Raw genomic sequence first — 15,780 nt, forward strand, 5'->3', positions numbered from 1 at the left:
TTGGTGTTCAAAAACTTTTGTAAAATATGAGTAATAAATACACTTATAGTTTATAATGTCATACATTTATATCACACTGAATTGACAAATCATGTATAGTTTATTTAACAAATAAACAATAGTTTACATTCTTTTAAATGGGAAAACAGTTTAATACACCAGTGTAATTATTTATGATGTAAAGTAAATTGCATAAAAGAAATTATGTGATTATTTTATATCACATAAAAGGGCAACACCACGCAATATCCAGTGATCTGGTGATTGAACAGTCTTAAGGTCCACTGCAGCAATGTAGTTCAGATCCGTGCGCACTGGTTTCTTGTATATCGGGCATGAATAGAACTTTGCATCTCTTGCAACTATGAGAGAACAAAGTGAAAATTTCAGACTATATTAGGAAAGTAGCAAATTTCTATTAAATTTAACCTAAAATGAACATTTAGTAACAAACAATATCCAATAGGCTAAAATCCAGTAAATTAAACCACAGAAGAAATAATTTTTTAATCATGCTGAATGTGTATCAAACAGATCTTTTGTCTGCAGATCTCAGTGATTCTCATGACTGAGCATCATTTTGATACTAGAGGCACTGGGTATGGTGATTAGCCTGTCTTTTGTACTTTGCTAACACTTCGTCCTAATACATTTCTAAAGCCCTCTTGCCAGATAGATCCTCCTTTGTCACCAAGGGATTAAAGGGACAGTGTACTGTACAATTGGCTTCCTCTTAATGTGTTTCCAATAACTTGGTATAACAGTAGTATAAAATGTACAGGATCCCCCCCTAAAGTTTATTTTTGTATATGAAATAGCTATATTTGCTCTTTGAAATCACAACTCATTAAAATTGCCCTTCTTATTACATAATTTTTATATGCAGAAATGCTTCCTTATCTTATATCTGTTTGTCCATTATTAGAAAGAACAATTAGATATGAACATTTAATACACATCGCGACCCAACACACTAGTGTGTAATTTCATCTGCTGGCTCTTGTTTACTTAACTTTCTCTAGACAATATTTAAGTATTGCAATTTTGAGTAAAAATATCATATTGAACAGGTACACTTTTTTTCAGATGAGAAAATAAAGGTAACCACATTTTGTACACTCCAGCAAGTAAATAGAATAATTTGCAACACATTAAAGCGGAGAACCTTCTACGGTACACTGAAACTTCACCCCATAAATTATGCTTTCCTGTTCAATTATTTTCTTTCATGGTGGTGAGAGTCCACAATCTATTACTCCTGGGAATTCCTATACTGTCAGGGTGCCTGGAATCAGACTGAGACGAGAAGTGCAAAATAATCACACCTTTATTAACAACAAAAAATAATACAAAGTCCACAAGTCAAATAAAAAGCCAGGAGTCAAAACCAGAGCTAGTAGTCAGACGAGCCGAGTCAGGAACCAAAGCGAATAGTCAGACGAGCCGGAATCAGGAACAAGGAAAACAGCAGAGTTAAGGACAAGCAGGAACTCTCACATCCCTGTTTAGGTTTGAGACAACGCAAAGGCAAAGCATACTGAACAGAGGCCCTTTAAATAATAAGTGATGACATCACAATTCTGAGACTGCATCCTGTCTCACACGGATAATGCACACCAGTCTGGCCATAACAGGAAGTGCAGGAAATGAGCAGCCTCCCCCACAATGCACCAAAGTTAGCAAGAGAGGTGAGTAAAATGGCTGCCAGCAGCACATGGCAAACAAAACAGGGAAAAAACCCTGACAGTACCCTCCCCTCAACGACCCCTCCCCCGTGGGAGGACAAAAAGCTTATTGGGGAAACGGGCATGGAAGGCACGGAGGAGGGAGGGAGCATGAACATCAGAGGAGGGAACCCAAGAACGCTCCTCCGGACCGTAGCCCCTCCAGTGAACCAAATACTATACACGGCCCCTGGACATACGAGAGTCAATAATGCTGCTGACCTCATACTCTTCATGGTTGTCAACAAACATAGGACAAGGCAACACAGTGATAAACCGATTACAAACCAATGATTTCAAGAGGGAGACATGAAAAACATTGCAGATGCGCATAGCAGGAGGAAGGTCAAGAGCGTAGGCCACAGGATTAAAGGACCAACATAACAGGGAGCCAATTTATTGGAAGGCACCCGAAGGTTCAAGTTGCGGGAGACAGCCAAACTCTCTCACCAACCTGGTAGGAAGGTGCGGGCAGACGCCTACGATCAGCCTGGAACTTTTGGCGCTGCATAGAACGATGAAGACAATCCTGAATCTGCACCCACGTGGAACAGAGTTGCTGGAGATGCTCCTCCAAAGCCGGAATACCCTGAGACATGAATGAATTGGGCAACAAGGATGATTGAAACCCATAATTCACCATGAACGGGGATAACTTGGAGGAAGCATTAATAGCATTATTACGAGTAAACTCTGCCCAAGGTAACAGTTCAGACCAATTATTGTGGTTATCTGAGACATAGCAACGGAAGAACTGTTCCAGAGCTTGATTAGACCGTTCTGCAGCCCCATTGGATTGAGGGTGAAATGCAGAGGAGAAGGAAAGCTGGATCCCCATTTGAGCACAAAAGGAATGCCAAAATCTGGAGACAAACTGGCTACCCAGGTCCAACACTATCTCCTTGGGTAACCCATGTAAACGGAAGACCTCCCGAGCAAAAATTGAAGCAAGCTCCTGAGCGGTAGGCAGCTTCATCAAGGGAATGCAATGTGACAGAAAAACGGTCAACCACCATAAGGATAACAGTATAGCCATTGGAAACAGGGAGCTCGACAATGAAGTCCATGGAAAGATGTGTCCAAGGACGCTCACCATTAGCAATAGGTTGAAGAAGACCCACAGGAAGACGTCGAGGAGTCTTATTCTGTGCACAAACTGAGCAGGAAGCAACATTTGCAGCAACATCAGAACGAAGACCTGGCCACCAGAATTGTCGAGTGACAGGCCAAATCATTTGCCTGGGTGACCTGCGGCTTTAGGATAGTGGTAAGTGTGCAAAAGTTTAGTTAGAAAATTCTCAGGAACAAAACACTTACCACTAGGTTTCTCAGGAGGTGCATTGGTTTGTGCAGCCAGGATCTCCTCCCCCAAGGGAGAAGTCAAATTAGTACGTATGGTAGCCAAAATATGGTCAGGAGGTATAACAGGAGTAGGTACAGACTCCTCCTTGGACAGAGGCGAAAATTGTCGAGAGAGGGCATCAGCCCTAACATTCTTACTACCAGACAGGTAGGAGACCACATAATTAAACCGAGACAAAAATATCGCCCATCTGGCCTGTCAGTGCGACAAACGTTTTGCTTCAGATCGATAAGTTAAATTCTTGTGGTCAGTAAGAATGAGCACTGGCACGCTAGTACCCTCGAGAAAATGCCTCCATTCCTTGAGTGCCAAAATTATGGCCAGTAATTCCCTGTCGCCAATTTCATAATTGCACTCTGCTGGAGACAATTTCTTAGAGAAGAAACCACACAGATGCAAGGAACCGTCAGGCATGGGACGTTGAGACAAGAGGGCACCTACTCCAGTCTCAGATGCATCGACCTCAAGAATGTAAGGCAGGACAGGGTTAGGATGAGCCAGAACTGGAGCGGCAGCAAAGGCAGTCTTAAGACTATCAAAGGCCTTAATGGCAGTAGGTGACCAATGGAGTGGATCATTCTATTTACGGGTCATGTCTGTGATAGGTTTGACCAAGGAAGAAAAGTTTTTAATAAACTTTCTATAGTAATTGGCGAACCCCAAAAAACGTTGACTAGACCGAAGACCAACTAGGCGAGGCCACTGCAGAACTGCAGATAACTTGTCAGGATCCATGGAGAACGCTGAAACGGAGATAACATAACCTAGGAAGGTTACTTGAGTCTGATGGAACTCACATTTCTCGAGTTTACAAAACAGGCCGTTCTCATGTAGTCTCTGAAGAACCCATGTAACATCAGAACGATGAGCCTCAAGTGTGGGTGAGTGCATGAGGATGTCGTCTAAGTACACCACAACACACTGTTGCAACATATCTCGTAGGACATCATTAATAAATTCCTGAAAAACAGCAGGAGCATTACATAGGCCAAAGGGCATTACAAGATACTCATAATGCCCGCTCCTGGTGTTAAATGCTGTTTTCCATTCCTGGCCCTCCTTAATCTTAACGAGATTGTACGCTCTTCTCAAATCAAGTTTAGTAAAGACCGTAGCTCCCTTGAGGCGGTCAAAGAGTTCCATAATGAGCGGAAAAGGGTAAGCATTCTTAATGGTAAGACAATTTTGACCCCTATAATCGATGCATAGTCTTAACTCGCCACCCTTTTTCTTCACAAAGAAGAAGCCAGCCCCTGCAGGAGAGCAGGATTTGAGGATGATCACCCGCGACAGAGCATCAGCAACATACTCCTCCATAGCACAATTCTCTGCAACAGACAGAGGGTACACCCGGCCCGAGGAGGAATGGCTCCGGGTTGCAGGTCTATGGCACAATCGTAAGACCGGTGAGGAGGAAACGTACCGGCACGCACCTTGTCAAAAACGTCTAGGAACTCTCTGTACTCCTCTGGCAATTGAGATACCGAAGAAGTGCACAAGACTTTAACTGGTTTCCGAAGACAAGTGGAAATACATTGCGGGGACCACGACAAAATTTTGAACCTGCGCCATCCGAGACTGGGATTGTGCTTTTGGAGCCAGGGATAACCCAGAACAACCGGAAAATGCAGAGAGTTTATCACCTGGAACTGGAGGGTTTCAAAATGGAGAGCCCTAACAGCCATGGACAACGGAGCAGTTTCGTGAGTAACGAGTGCGGGCTGAAGGGGCCTGCCATCAATGGCCTCAATCGCAAGCAGAATGGACCGAGGCAAAACAGGAATGGAGTGCTTTGATACAAAAGCACTGTCAATGAAATAGCCCGCAGCACCAAAGACAACAAGAGCCTGAGTGACTATGGAGGAGTCCACCCAGGAAAGGACAACTGTGACCAAAGGTTTCTCCTTAAGCGGTTCCGGGGATGAGGATAAACCACCCAAGGTCTGCCCCCGAAAGGACCTTAGGTGTGAGCGTTTCCCGGCCGTGTAGGACAAGACTTTAAAAGGTGGCCCTGTAACCCACAATAGAGGCAGAGCCCCTCTCTCCTCCTAAAGGCCCTCTCCGCTGTGGAGAGACACGTGAATCCCAACTGCATCGGCTCAGCAGTACCTGGTGACTCGGAACCAGGAGGCATGGGAGGAGAGGGAGGCATGGGTGGGAACGAACACATAGGAGACAACGGAACAAATAAGCCAGGAGCCAAAACCAGAGCTGGTAGTCAGACGAGCCGAGTCAGGAGCAAAATCGAATAGTCAGACAAGCCGGAATCAGGAACAAGGAAAACAGCAGAGTCAGGAACAATCCAGGAATCAGGAACCAGGAAGGATGCCATGTTAGGTAATGCACAGGAACTCTCACAAACAGGTCTGAGACAACGCAAAGGCAAAGCATACTGAACAGAGGCCCTTTAAATAATAAGTGATGACATCACAATTCTGAGACTGCATCCTGTCTCACAAGGATGATGCACACCAGTCTGGCCATAAAAGGAAGTGCAGGAAATGAGCAGCACCATAGTCAGCAAGAGAGGTGAGTAAAATGGCTGCCAGCAGCACATGGCAAACAAAACAGGGAAAAAACCCTGACATATACCACTAGGAGGAGGCAAAGATTCCCAAACCCCCAAAATGCTATAAAACCCCTCCCACCTCACAGGTACCTCAGTCTAATGTATAGCCAAGCAAAATAAGGTAGGAAAAAGGAATATGAACAAAAAAAAGGAGCTGGGGAAAAAAAGATGTGCTCAAAAAAAGGAAAAACCAACCCAGAAAAAAACAGGGTGGGGTCTCGTAGAATCTCACCACAATATAAAAATGTATCAGGTAATCATAAATTATGTTTTCTTTAATACAGGTGGTGAGAGTCCATTACATTACTCCTGGTAATAAATACCCAAGCTGTGGAGTCCATGTGTAAGAATAGAAAGTGGTGGGATCTAAGAAAACATCTTTTTTTACTAAGAAACTAAATCCACAACCCCAATAGAGCCTAAACCTGAACCTGAAACAACTGCCTGAAGGACATCCTACCAAAGGCTGCCCCAGAAGGAGCAAAAACACTACAATTGTAGAAAAAATAAGCAAGGAAGACCAAATAACTAAATAAAGAAATTGGTAGCCTCTAAAAACAATAAGAAACACAAGAAAAGATTAGCAATCTTCTTACTGAACATAACAAAAAAAGGACAGAAAACTGACCTTTAAGAAGTGTTGGATACATTCCTATCCAAACTACCCAGAGAATATAGACAGACATCTGGATAAGAAAGCTATTATTTAAATGTCTGAAAGGCCTTTAATTCTTAGACTAAGAAGCCTGGAAAAGAAACTCAAAAACAAAAAAAGATACTGCAGAACTAGAAAAATGTTCAGAGAAGGGCCACAAAGCTAATAAGAGGAATGGGGAATTTAAGCTTTGAGTAGAGGCCAGCCAAACTGGCACCTAGATTACGAGTTTTGCATTAGAGGCTGTGCGGTGCTAACGAGCAGTTTATGCTCACTGCTCACTTACAGACAGCGCTGGTATTAGGGGTTTTTACAAACCAGACAAGAAGTGAGCGTTGAGCAAAATTTTGCTCATTATCGCACTCCAATACCAGCGCTGCTTATGTTAGCGGTGAGCTGGTGTAACGTGCTCGTGCACGATTTCCCCATAGGAATCAACCGGGAGAGGCGGCTGAAAAAAAGTGTAACACGTGCAAAAAAGCAGCGTAAAACTCAGTAACGCAGCCCCATTGATTCCTATGGGGAGATACATTTTATGTCTACACCTAACACCCTAACATGAACCCCGAGTCTAAACACCCCTAATCTTACACTTATTAACCCCTAATCTGCCGCCCCCAACATCGCCGACACCTACATTATATTATTAACCCCTAATCATTATATGTATTAACCCCTAATCTGCTGCCCCAACATCGCCGACACCTACATTCTATTTATTAACTCCTAATCTCCTTCTCCCAATGTCGCCCCAACCTACCTACACTTATTGACCCCTAATCTGCCACCCCCAACGTCGCCACCACTATACTATACTATGTATTAACCCCTAAACCTAAGTCTAACCATAAACCCCCCTTACAAATATAATTTAAATAAATCTAAATTAAATTCCTATCATTAACTAAATTATTCCTATTTAAAACTAAATACTTACCTGTAAAATAAACCCTAAGCTAGCTACAATATAACTAATAGTTACATTGTAGCTAGCTTAGGATTTATTTTTATTTTACAGGCAAGTTTGTATTTATTTTAACTAGGTAGAATAGTTACTAAATAGTTATTAACTATTTAATAACTACCTAGCTAAAATAAATACAAAAGTACCTGTAAAATAAAACCTAACCTAAGTTACAATTACACCTAACACTACACTATAATTAAATTAAATCCCTAAATTAAATACAATTAAATACAATTAAATAAAATTAGCTAAAGTACAAAAAACAAACAAACACTAAATTACAGAAAATAATAAACAAATTACAAGATTTTTTAAACTAATTACACCTAATCTAATCCCACTAACAAAATAAAAAAGCCCCCCCAAAATAAAAAAGCCCTACCCTACACTAAATTACAAATAGCCCTTAAAAGGGCCTTTTGCGGGCCATTGCCCCAAAGTAATCAGCTCTTTTACCTGTAATTTTTTTTATAAATTCTATCAGCCAATCGGAATTAAGGTAGAAAAAATCCTATTGGCTGATACAATCAGCCAATAGGATTGAGCTGGCATTCTATTGGCTGATTCGAACAGCCAATAGAATGCCAGCTCAATCCTATTGGTTGATTGGATCAGCCAATAGGATTGAACTTCAATCCTATTGGCTGATTGCATCAGCCAATAGGATTTTTTCTACCTCAATTCCGATTGGCTGATTTCTATCAGCCAATCAGAATTGAAGGGACGCCATCTTGGATGATGTCATTTAAAGGAACCTTCATTCAGTGTTAGCCATCGTCAGAAGAGGATGCTCCGCGTCGGATGTCTTGAAGATGGACCCGCTCCGCGCCGGATGGATGAAGATAGAATATGTCGTCTGGATGAAGACTTCTGCCCATTTGGAGGACCACTTCGCCCGGATTGGATGAAGACTTCTCCCGGCTTCGCTGAGGACTTCAACCCGGTTGGATGAAGACTTCTCCCAGTAAGGTGATCTTCAAGGGGTTAGTGTTAGGTTTTTTTTAAGGGGGTATTGTGTGGGTTTTAGATTAGGGTTGGTTGTGTGGGTGGTGGGCTTTAATGTTGGGGGGTATTTATATTTTTTTTACAGATAAAAGAGCTGATTACTTTGGGGTAATGCCCCGCAAAAGGCCCTTTTAAGGGCTATTTGTAATTTAGTGTAGGGTAGGGCTTTTTTATTTTGGGGGGCTTTTTTATTTTGTTAGTGGGATTAGATTAGGTGTAATTTGTTTAAAAATCTTGTAATTTGTTTATTATTTTCTGTAATTTAGCAGGTTTTTTTTATACTTTAGCTAATTTTATTTAATTGTATTTAATTTAGTGAATTAATTTAATTATAGTGTAGTGTTAGGTGTAATTGTAACTTAGGTATTTTACAGGTACTTTTGTATTTATTTTAGCTAGGTAGTTATTAAATAGTTAAAATAAATACAAACTTGCCTGTAAAATAAAAATAAACCCTAAGATAGCTACAATGTAACTATTAGTTATATTGTAGCTATCTTAGGGTTTATTTTACAGGTAAGTATTTAGTTTTAAATAGGAATAATTTAGTTAATGATAGGAATATTTATTTTGATTTCCTTTAATTATATTTAAGTTAGGGGGTGTAAGGTTTAGGGTTAGACTTAGATTTAGGGGTTAATAACTTTAATAGTGGTGGCGACGTTGGGGGCAGCAGATTTGGGGTTAATAAATGTAGGTAGGTGGCAGCGATGTTAGGGCCGGCAGATTAGGGGTTAATATTTAACTAATGTTTGCGATGCGGGAGTGCGGCGGTTTAGGGGTTAATATGTTTATTATAGTGGCGGCGACGTTGGTGGCAGATTAGGGGTTAATAAGTGTAGGTAGGTGGCGGCGACATTGGGGGCAGCAGAGGAGGGGTTAATAAATATAATGTAGGTGTGGGCGATGTTGGGGGCAGCAGATTAGGAGTTCATAAGTATAATGTAGGTGGCGGTGGTGTCCGGTTCGGCAGAATAGGGGTTAAAACATTTTTTTAGTGATTGCGATGCGGGAGGGCCTCGGTTTTGGGGTTAATAGGTAGTTTATGGGTGTTAGTGTACTTTTTAGCACTTTAGTTAAGAGTTTTATGCTACGGCGTTGTAGTGTAAAACTCTTAACTATTGACTTTTAAATGCGGTACCAGTTTTGACAGGAGAGGGTCTACTGCTCCCTTTTTGGCAGACTCGTAATACCAGCGCTATGCAAGTCCCATTGAAAATAGAGGATACGCAATTTACGTAAGTGGATTTGCAGTATTTCCAAGTCTGGCCAAAAAAGTGAGCAGTACACCTGTACCTGCAAGACTTGTAATACCAGCGGGCGTTAAAAAGCAGCGTTAGGACCTCTTAACGCTGATTTTTAAGCCTAACGCACAACTTGTAATCTAGCCGTGGGTCTGTTTTCTTTAGAAAAAGGTGACATGATTACTTTATATAAATATATTCAAGGCCCATAAACAGTGATGGCAAAAGCTCTGTTTATTCCAATCGCTGCGGAATCTGTTTAGTGCTGCGGAATCTGTTGGCGCTCTACAAATAACCAATAATAATAATGCCAAGAAAATTGGGGCGTGATCCGATATAGATCATAGTTTGCGGAGCAAGCGAGGGAACCCCCGCCGCCTGTAGTTTCAGCTCGCAACTCGAGCTATCCCATATACGGCACTGTCAGAGGCTAAAGTGCCGTAAGTCTGACAAACCAGCGATGTCCAGAAATCTGCGTAAGTACAAATTTCTGGCACTTTACAAACTGCCGGCGCCTACAAAACCTGACTAAGTTATAAAATCACCCGTACTGTCTAACACGCCTCCCAAACATAGCCCGACACGTCTAACCCTCTATCCGCTATCCCCCCTCACTAGCCTAACAATAAAAAATGTATTAACCCCTAAACCACCGCAAAAGGCCCTTTTAAGGGCTGGTAAGGTAAAAGAGCTGTTAACTTTTTTAATTTAGAATAGGGTAGGGACATTTTTTAATTAAAAAAAATTAATTAAAAAAAATATTGTCAAACCAATATAACTACTGATTTACCAGAGTATCAACAAACACAGTTCAAAGATCCTTGGATCTACACAGTACCTGGGAAAAATGAAATTGAACAAGGAAGCTACCAGAAATATATCTGAGCAATTCAAAAGAACTACAGTCTAATAGAACATAAGCAAATGAAGAGACCACTCATCCAGGTGGAAAAAATTGAAGATGGAAAAACAAACTAATTCCTAGTTATTCAGTCTTAGAATAACAACAGCAGAAATAAATTCCTGCCCAGGAAATAAATTAAAATATTATACTCATAAGTAGGGAACTGTAAATCCCCCCCTCCCCCGATGATAGACATAAGCTGCAGATGTAACATTGTCCAATCTGAAAACAGAGAAAAACATAATTTATGCTTACCTGATAAATTACTTTCTTCTGTAGTGTGATCAGTCCACGGGTCATCATTACTTCTGGGATATTACTCCTCCCCAACAGGAAGTGCAAGAGGATTCACCCAGCAGAGTTGCATATAGCCCCTCCCCTCTACGTCACCCCCAGTCATTCGACCAAGGACCAACGAGAAAGGAGGAACCAAGGGTGTAGTGGTGACTGGAGTATAATTTAAAAATAATTACCTGCCTTAAAAAACAGGGCGGGCCGTGGACTGATCACACTACAGAAGAAAGTAATTTATCAGGTAAGCATAAATTATGTTTTCTTCTGTTAAGTGTGATCAGTCCACAGGTCATCATTACTTCTGGGATACCAATACCAAAGCAAAAGTACACGGATGACGGGAGGGATAGGCAGGCTCTTTATACAGAAGGAACCACTGCCTGAAGAACCTTTCTCCCAAAAATAGCCTCCGAGGAAGCAAACGTGTCAAATTTGTAAAATTTGGAAAAAGTATGAAGCGAAGACCAAGTTGCAGCCTTGCAAATCTGTTCAACAGAGGCCTCATTCTTAAAGGCCCAAGTGGAAGCCACAGCTCTAGTGGAATGAGCTGTAATTCTTTCAGGAGGTTGCTGTCCAGCAGTCTCATAGGCTAAACGTATTATGCTACGAAGCCAAAAAGAGAGAGAGGTAGCAGAAGCTTTTTGACCTCTCCTCTGACCAGAGTAAACGACAAACAGGGAAGACGTCTGTCGAAATTCTTTAGTTGCCTGTAAGTAAAATTTTAGGGCACGAACTACATCCAGATTGTGCCGAAGACGTTCCTTCTTTGAAGAAGGATTTGGACACAAAGATGGAACAACAATCTCCTGATTGATATTCCTGTTAGTGACTACCTTGGGTAAGAACCCAGGTTTAGTACGCAGAACTACCTTATCCGAATGAAAAATCAAATAAGGAGAATCACAATGTAAGGCTGATAATTCAGAGACTCTTCGAGCCGATGAAATAGCCATTAAAAATAGAACTTTCCAAGATAACAACTTTATATCAATGGAATGGAGGGGTTCAAACGGAACGCCCTGTAAAACGTTAAGAACAAGATTTAAACTCCATGGTGGAGCAACAGTCTTAAACACAGGCTTAATCCTCGCTAAAGCCTGACAAAAAGCCTGAACGTCTGGCACTTCTGACAGACGTTTGTGTAACAGAATAGACAGAGCTGAGATCTGTCCCTTTAATGAACTAGCAGATAAACCCTTTTCTAAACCTTCTTGTAGAAAAGACAATATCCTAGGAATCCTAACCTTACTCCAAGAGTAACCTTTGGATTCACACCAATATAGGTATTTACGCCATATTTTATGGTAAATCTTTCTGGTAACAGGCTTCCTGGCCTGTATTAAGGTGTCAATAACTGACTCAGAAAACCCACGTCTTGATAAAATCAAACGTTCAATTTCCAAGCAGTCAGCTTCAGAGAAGTTAGATTTTGATGTTTGAAAGGACCCTGTATCAGGAGGTCCTGTTTCAGAGGTAGAGACCAAGGTGGACAGGATGACATGTCCACCAGGTCTGCATACCAAGTCCTGCGTGGCCATGCAGGTGCTATCAGAATCACTGATGCTCTCTCCTGTTTGATTCTGGCAATCAATCGAGGAAGCATCGGGAAGGGTGGAAACACATAAGCCATCCTGAAGTCCCAAGGTGCCGTCAGGGCATCTATTAGGACTGCTCCTGGATCTGGACCCGTACCGAGGAAGCTTGGCGTTCTGTCGAGACGCCATGAGATCTATCTCTGGCTTGCCCCAACGTCGAAGTATTTGGGCAAAGACCTCCGGATGAAGTTCCCATTCCCCCGGATGAAAAGTCTGACGACTTAAGAAATCCGCCTCCCAATTCTCCACTCCCGGGATGTAGATTGCTGACAGGTGGCAAGAGTGAGACTCTGCCCAGTGAATTATCTTTGATACTTCCATCATTGCTAGGGAGCTCCTTGTCCCTCCCTGATGGTTGATGTAAGCTACAGTCGTGATGTTGTCCGACTGAAACCTGATGAACCCCCGAGTTGTCAACTGGGGCCAAGCCAGGAGGGCATTGAGAACTGCTCTCAATTCCAGAATGTTTATTGGCAGGAGACTCTCCTCCTGACTCCATTGTCCCTGAGCCTTCAGAGAATTCCAGACGGCACCCCAACCTAGAAGGCTGGCGTCTGTTGTTACAATTGTCCAGTCTGGTCTGCTGAATGGCATCCCCCTGGACAGATGTGGCCGAGAAAGCCACCATAGAAGAGAATTTCTGGTCTCTTGATCCAGATTCAGAGAAGGGGACAAGTCTGAGTAATCCCCATTCCACTGACTTAGCATGCACAATTGCAGTGGTCTGAGGTGTAAGCGAGCAAATGGCACTATGTCCATTGCTGCTACCATTAGGCCGATTACCTCCATGCATTGAGCCACCGATGGGTGTTGAATGGAATGAAGGGTGCGGCAAGCACTTTGAAGTCTTGTTAACCTGTCTTCTGTCAGGTAAATCTTCATTTCTACAGAATCTATAAGAGTCCCCAGGAAGGGAACTCTTGTAAGTGGAACGAGTGAACTTTTCTTTTCGTTCACCTTCCATCCATGTGACCTTAGAAATGCCAGTACTAACTCTGTATGAGACTTGGCAGTTTGAAAGCTTGAAGCTTGTATCAGAATGTCGTCTAGGTAAGGAGCTACCGAAATTCCCCGCGGTCTTAGTACCGCCAGAAGAGCACCTAGAACCTTTGTGAAGATTCTTGGAGCTGTAGCCAATCCGAATGGAAGAGCCACAAACTGGTAATGCCTGTCTAGAAAGGCAAACCTTAGATACCGGTAATGATCTTTGTGAATCGGTATGTGAAGGTAAGCGTCCTTTAAGTCCACTGTGGTCATGTACTGACCTTCTTGGATCATGGGTAAAATTGTCCGGATAGTCTCCATTTTGAATGATGGAACTCTTAGGAATTTGTTTAGGATCTTTAAATCCAGTATTGGTCTGAAAGTTCCCTCTTTTTTGGGAACCACAAACAGATTTGAGTAAAACCCTTGTCCCTGTTCCGACCGTGGAACTGGATGGATTACTCCCATTAACAATAGTTCTTGTATGCAGCGTAGAAACGCTTCTTTCTTTGTTTGGTTTGTCGACAACCTTGGCAGATGAAATCTCTCTCTTGGAGGAGAGTGTTTGAAGTCCAGAAGGTATCCCTGAGATATTATCTCTAGCGCCCAGGGATCCTGGACATCTCTTGCCCAAGCCTGGGCGAAGAGAGAAAGTCTGCCCCCCACTAGATCCGATCCCGGATCGGGGGCCCTCAATTCATGCTGTTTTAGTGGCAGCTGCAGGCTTCCTGGCCTGCTTGCCCTTGTTCCAGGACTGGTTAGGTCTCCAGCCTTGTCTGTAGCGAGCACCAGATCCTTCTTGTTTTGGAGTAGTGGAAGATAATGCTGCTCCTGCTTTGAAATTCCGAAAGGAACGAAAATTAGACTGTCTAGCCTTAGGTTTGGCTTTGTCTTGAGGTAGGGCGTGGCCCTTACCTCCTGTAATGTCAGCGATAATTTCTTTCAAACCAGGCCCAAATAAGGTCTGTCCCTTGAAAGGTATATTAAGTAATTTGGACTTAGAAGTTACATCAGCTGACCAGGATTTTAGCCACAGTGCTCTGCGCGCTTGAATGGCGAATCCGGAATTCTTAGCCGTAAGTTTAATTAAATGTACTACGGCTTCCGAAATGAATGAATTAGATAGCTTAAGTACTCTAAGCCTGTCTGAAATGTCGTCCAGCGTAGCTGAACCAAGATTCTCTTCTAGAGACTCAATCCAGAATGCCGCTGCAGCCGTGATCGGCGCAATGCATGCAAGGGGTTGCAATATAAAACCTTGTTGAACAAACATTTTCTTAAGGTAACCCTCTAATTTTTTATCCATTGGATCTGAAAAGGCACAGCTATCCTCTACCGGGATAGTGGTACGTTTAGCTAAAGTAGAAACTGCTCCCTCCACCTTAGGGACCGTTTGCCATAAATCCCGTGTGGTGGTGTCTATTGGAAACATCTTTCTAAATATTGGAGGGGGTGAGAACGGCACACCGGGTCTATCCCACTCCTTAGTAATAATTTCAGTTAGTCTTTTAGGTATAGGAAAAACGTCAGTACTTGTTGGTACAGCAAAATATTTATCCAACCTACACATTTTCTCGGGTATTGCAACTGTGTTACAATCATTCAGGGCCGCTAACACCTCCCCTAGTAAAACACGGAGGTTTTCCAGCTTAAATTTAAAATTTGAAATATCTGAATCCAATCTGTTTGGATCAGAACCGTCAGCCGCAGAATGAAGCTCTCCGTCCTCATGTTCTGCAAGTTGTGACGCAGTATCTGACATGGCCCTAACATTATCAGCGCACTCTGTTCTCACTCCAGAGTGATCACGCTTGCCCCTTAGTTCTGGTAATTTAGCCAAAACCTCAGTCATAACAGTAGCCATATCTTGTAATGTTATTTGTAATGGCCGCCCAGATGTACTTGGCGTCGCCATATCGCGCACGTCCCGAGCGGGAGATGCAGGTACTGTCACATGAGGCGAGTTAGTCGGCATAACTCTCCCCTCTTTGTTTGGAGAAATTTGTTCAATTTGTACAGATTGACTTTTATTTAATGTAGCATCAATACAGTTAGTACATAAATTTCTATTGGGCTCCACCTTGGCTTTAGTACAAATAGTACAGGTCTCATCTTCTGAATCAGACATGTTTAACAAACTAGCAAATAAACTTGCAATTTGGAAATACTATACAAGTAAAATACAATGAAAAAAACGAACTGTGCTTGAAAAGCACTGAATATCAATCAGCTTTGTAAAACAAAATGCAACTTAGCAAAGGCTTGTACCCAGTAGCAAGAAATAACTAACCCTGAGGCATAAAAAAGTTAAAGAATAAACGATTTTTATCACAGTCAACTACAATCTTACAGCTCTGTTAGATTACTTCCCTCAAATTAGCTTTGAAGATCCCTGGGTTCTGTAGAGATAAACCGGAACATGCAGGAAAAAACAATGAACTTTTGACTGAAATTTTTGATGCGTAGCAAAAGCGCC

General features: G+C 42.2%; 1 protein-coding gene across 1 annotated transcript in view; it reads right to left on the reverse strand.

The window, feature by feature from the left end:
* Positions 1–210: 210 nt before the first annotated feature.
* DNAH5 (dynein axonemal heavy chain 5) overlaps positions 211–15,780 on the reverse strand; it is a 1,563,391-nt gene continuing 1,547,821 nt past the window's right edge. The window contains 1 exon segment of the mRNA XM_053715797.1: positions 211–362. Coding sequence (XP_053571772.1) covers positions 211–362 — 152 coding nt within the window.

Source organism: Bombina bombina, chromosome 5 (genome assembly GCF_027579735.1).
Source record: "Bombina bombina isolate aBomBom1 chromosome 5, aBomBom1.pri, whole genome shotgun sequence".
Classification (NCBI taxonomy): Eukaryota; Metazoa; Chordata; class Amphibia; order Anura; family Bombinatoridae; genus Bombina; species Bombina bombina.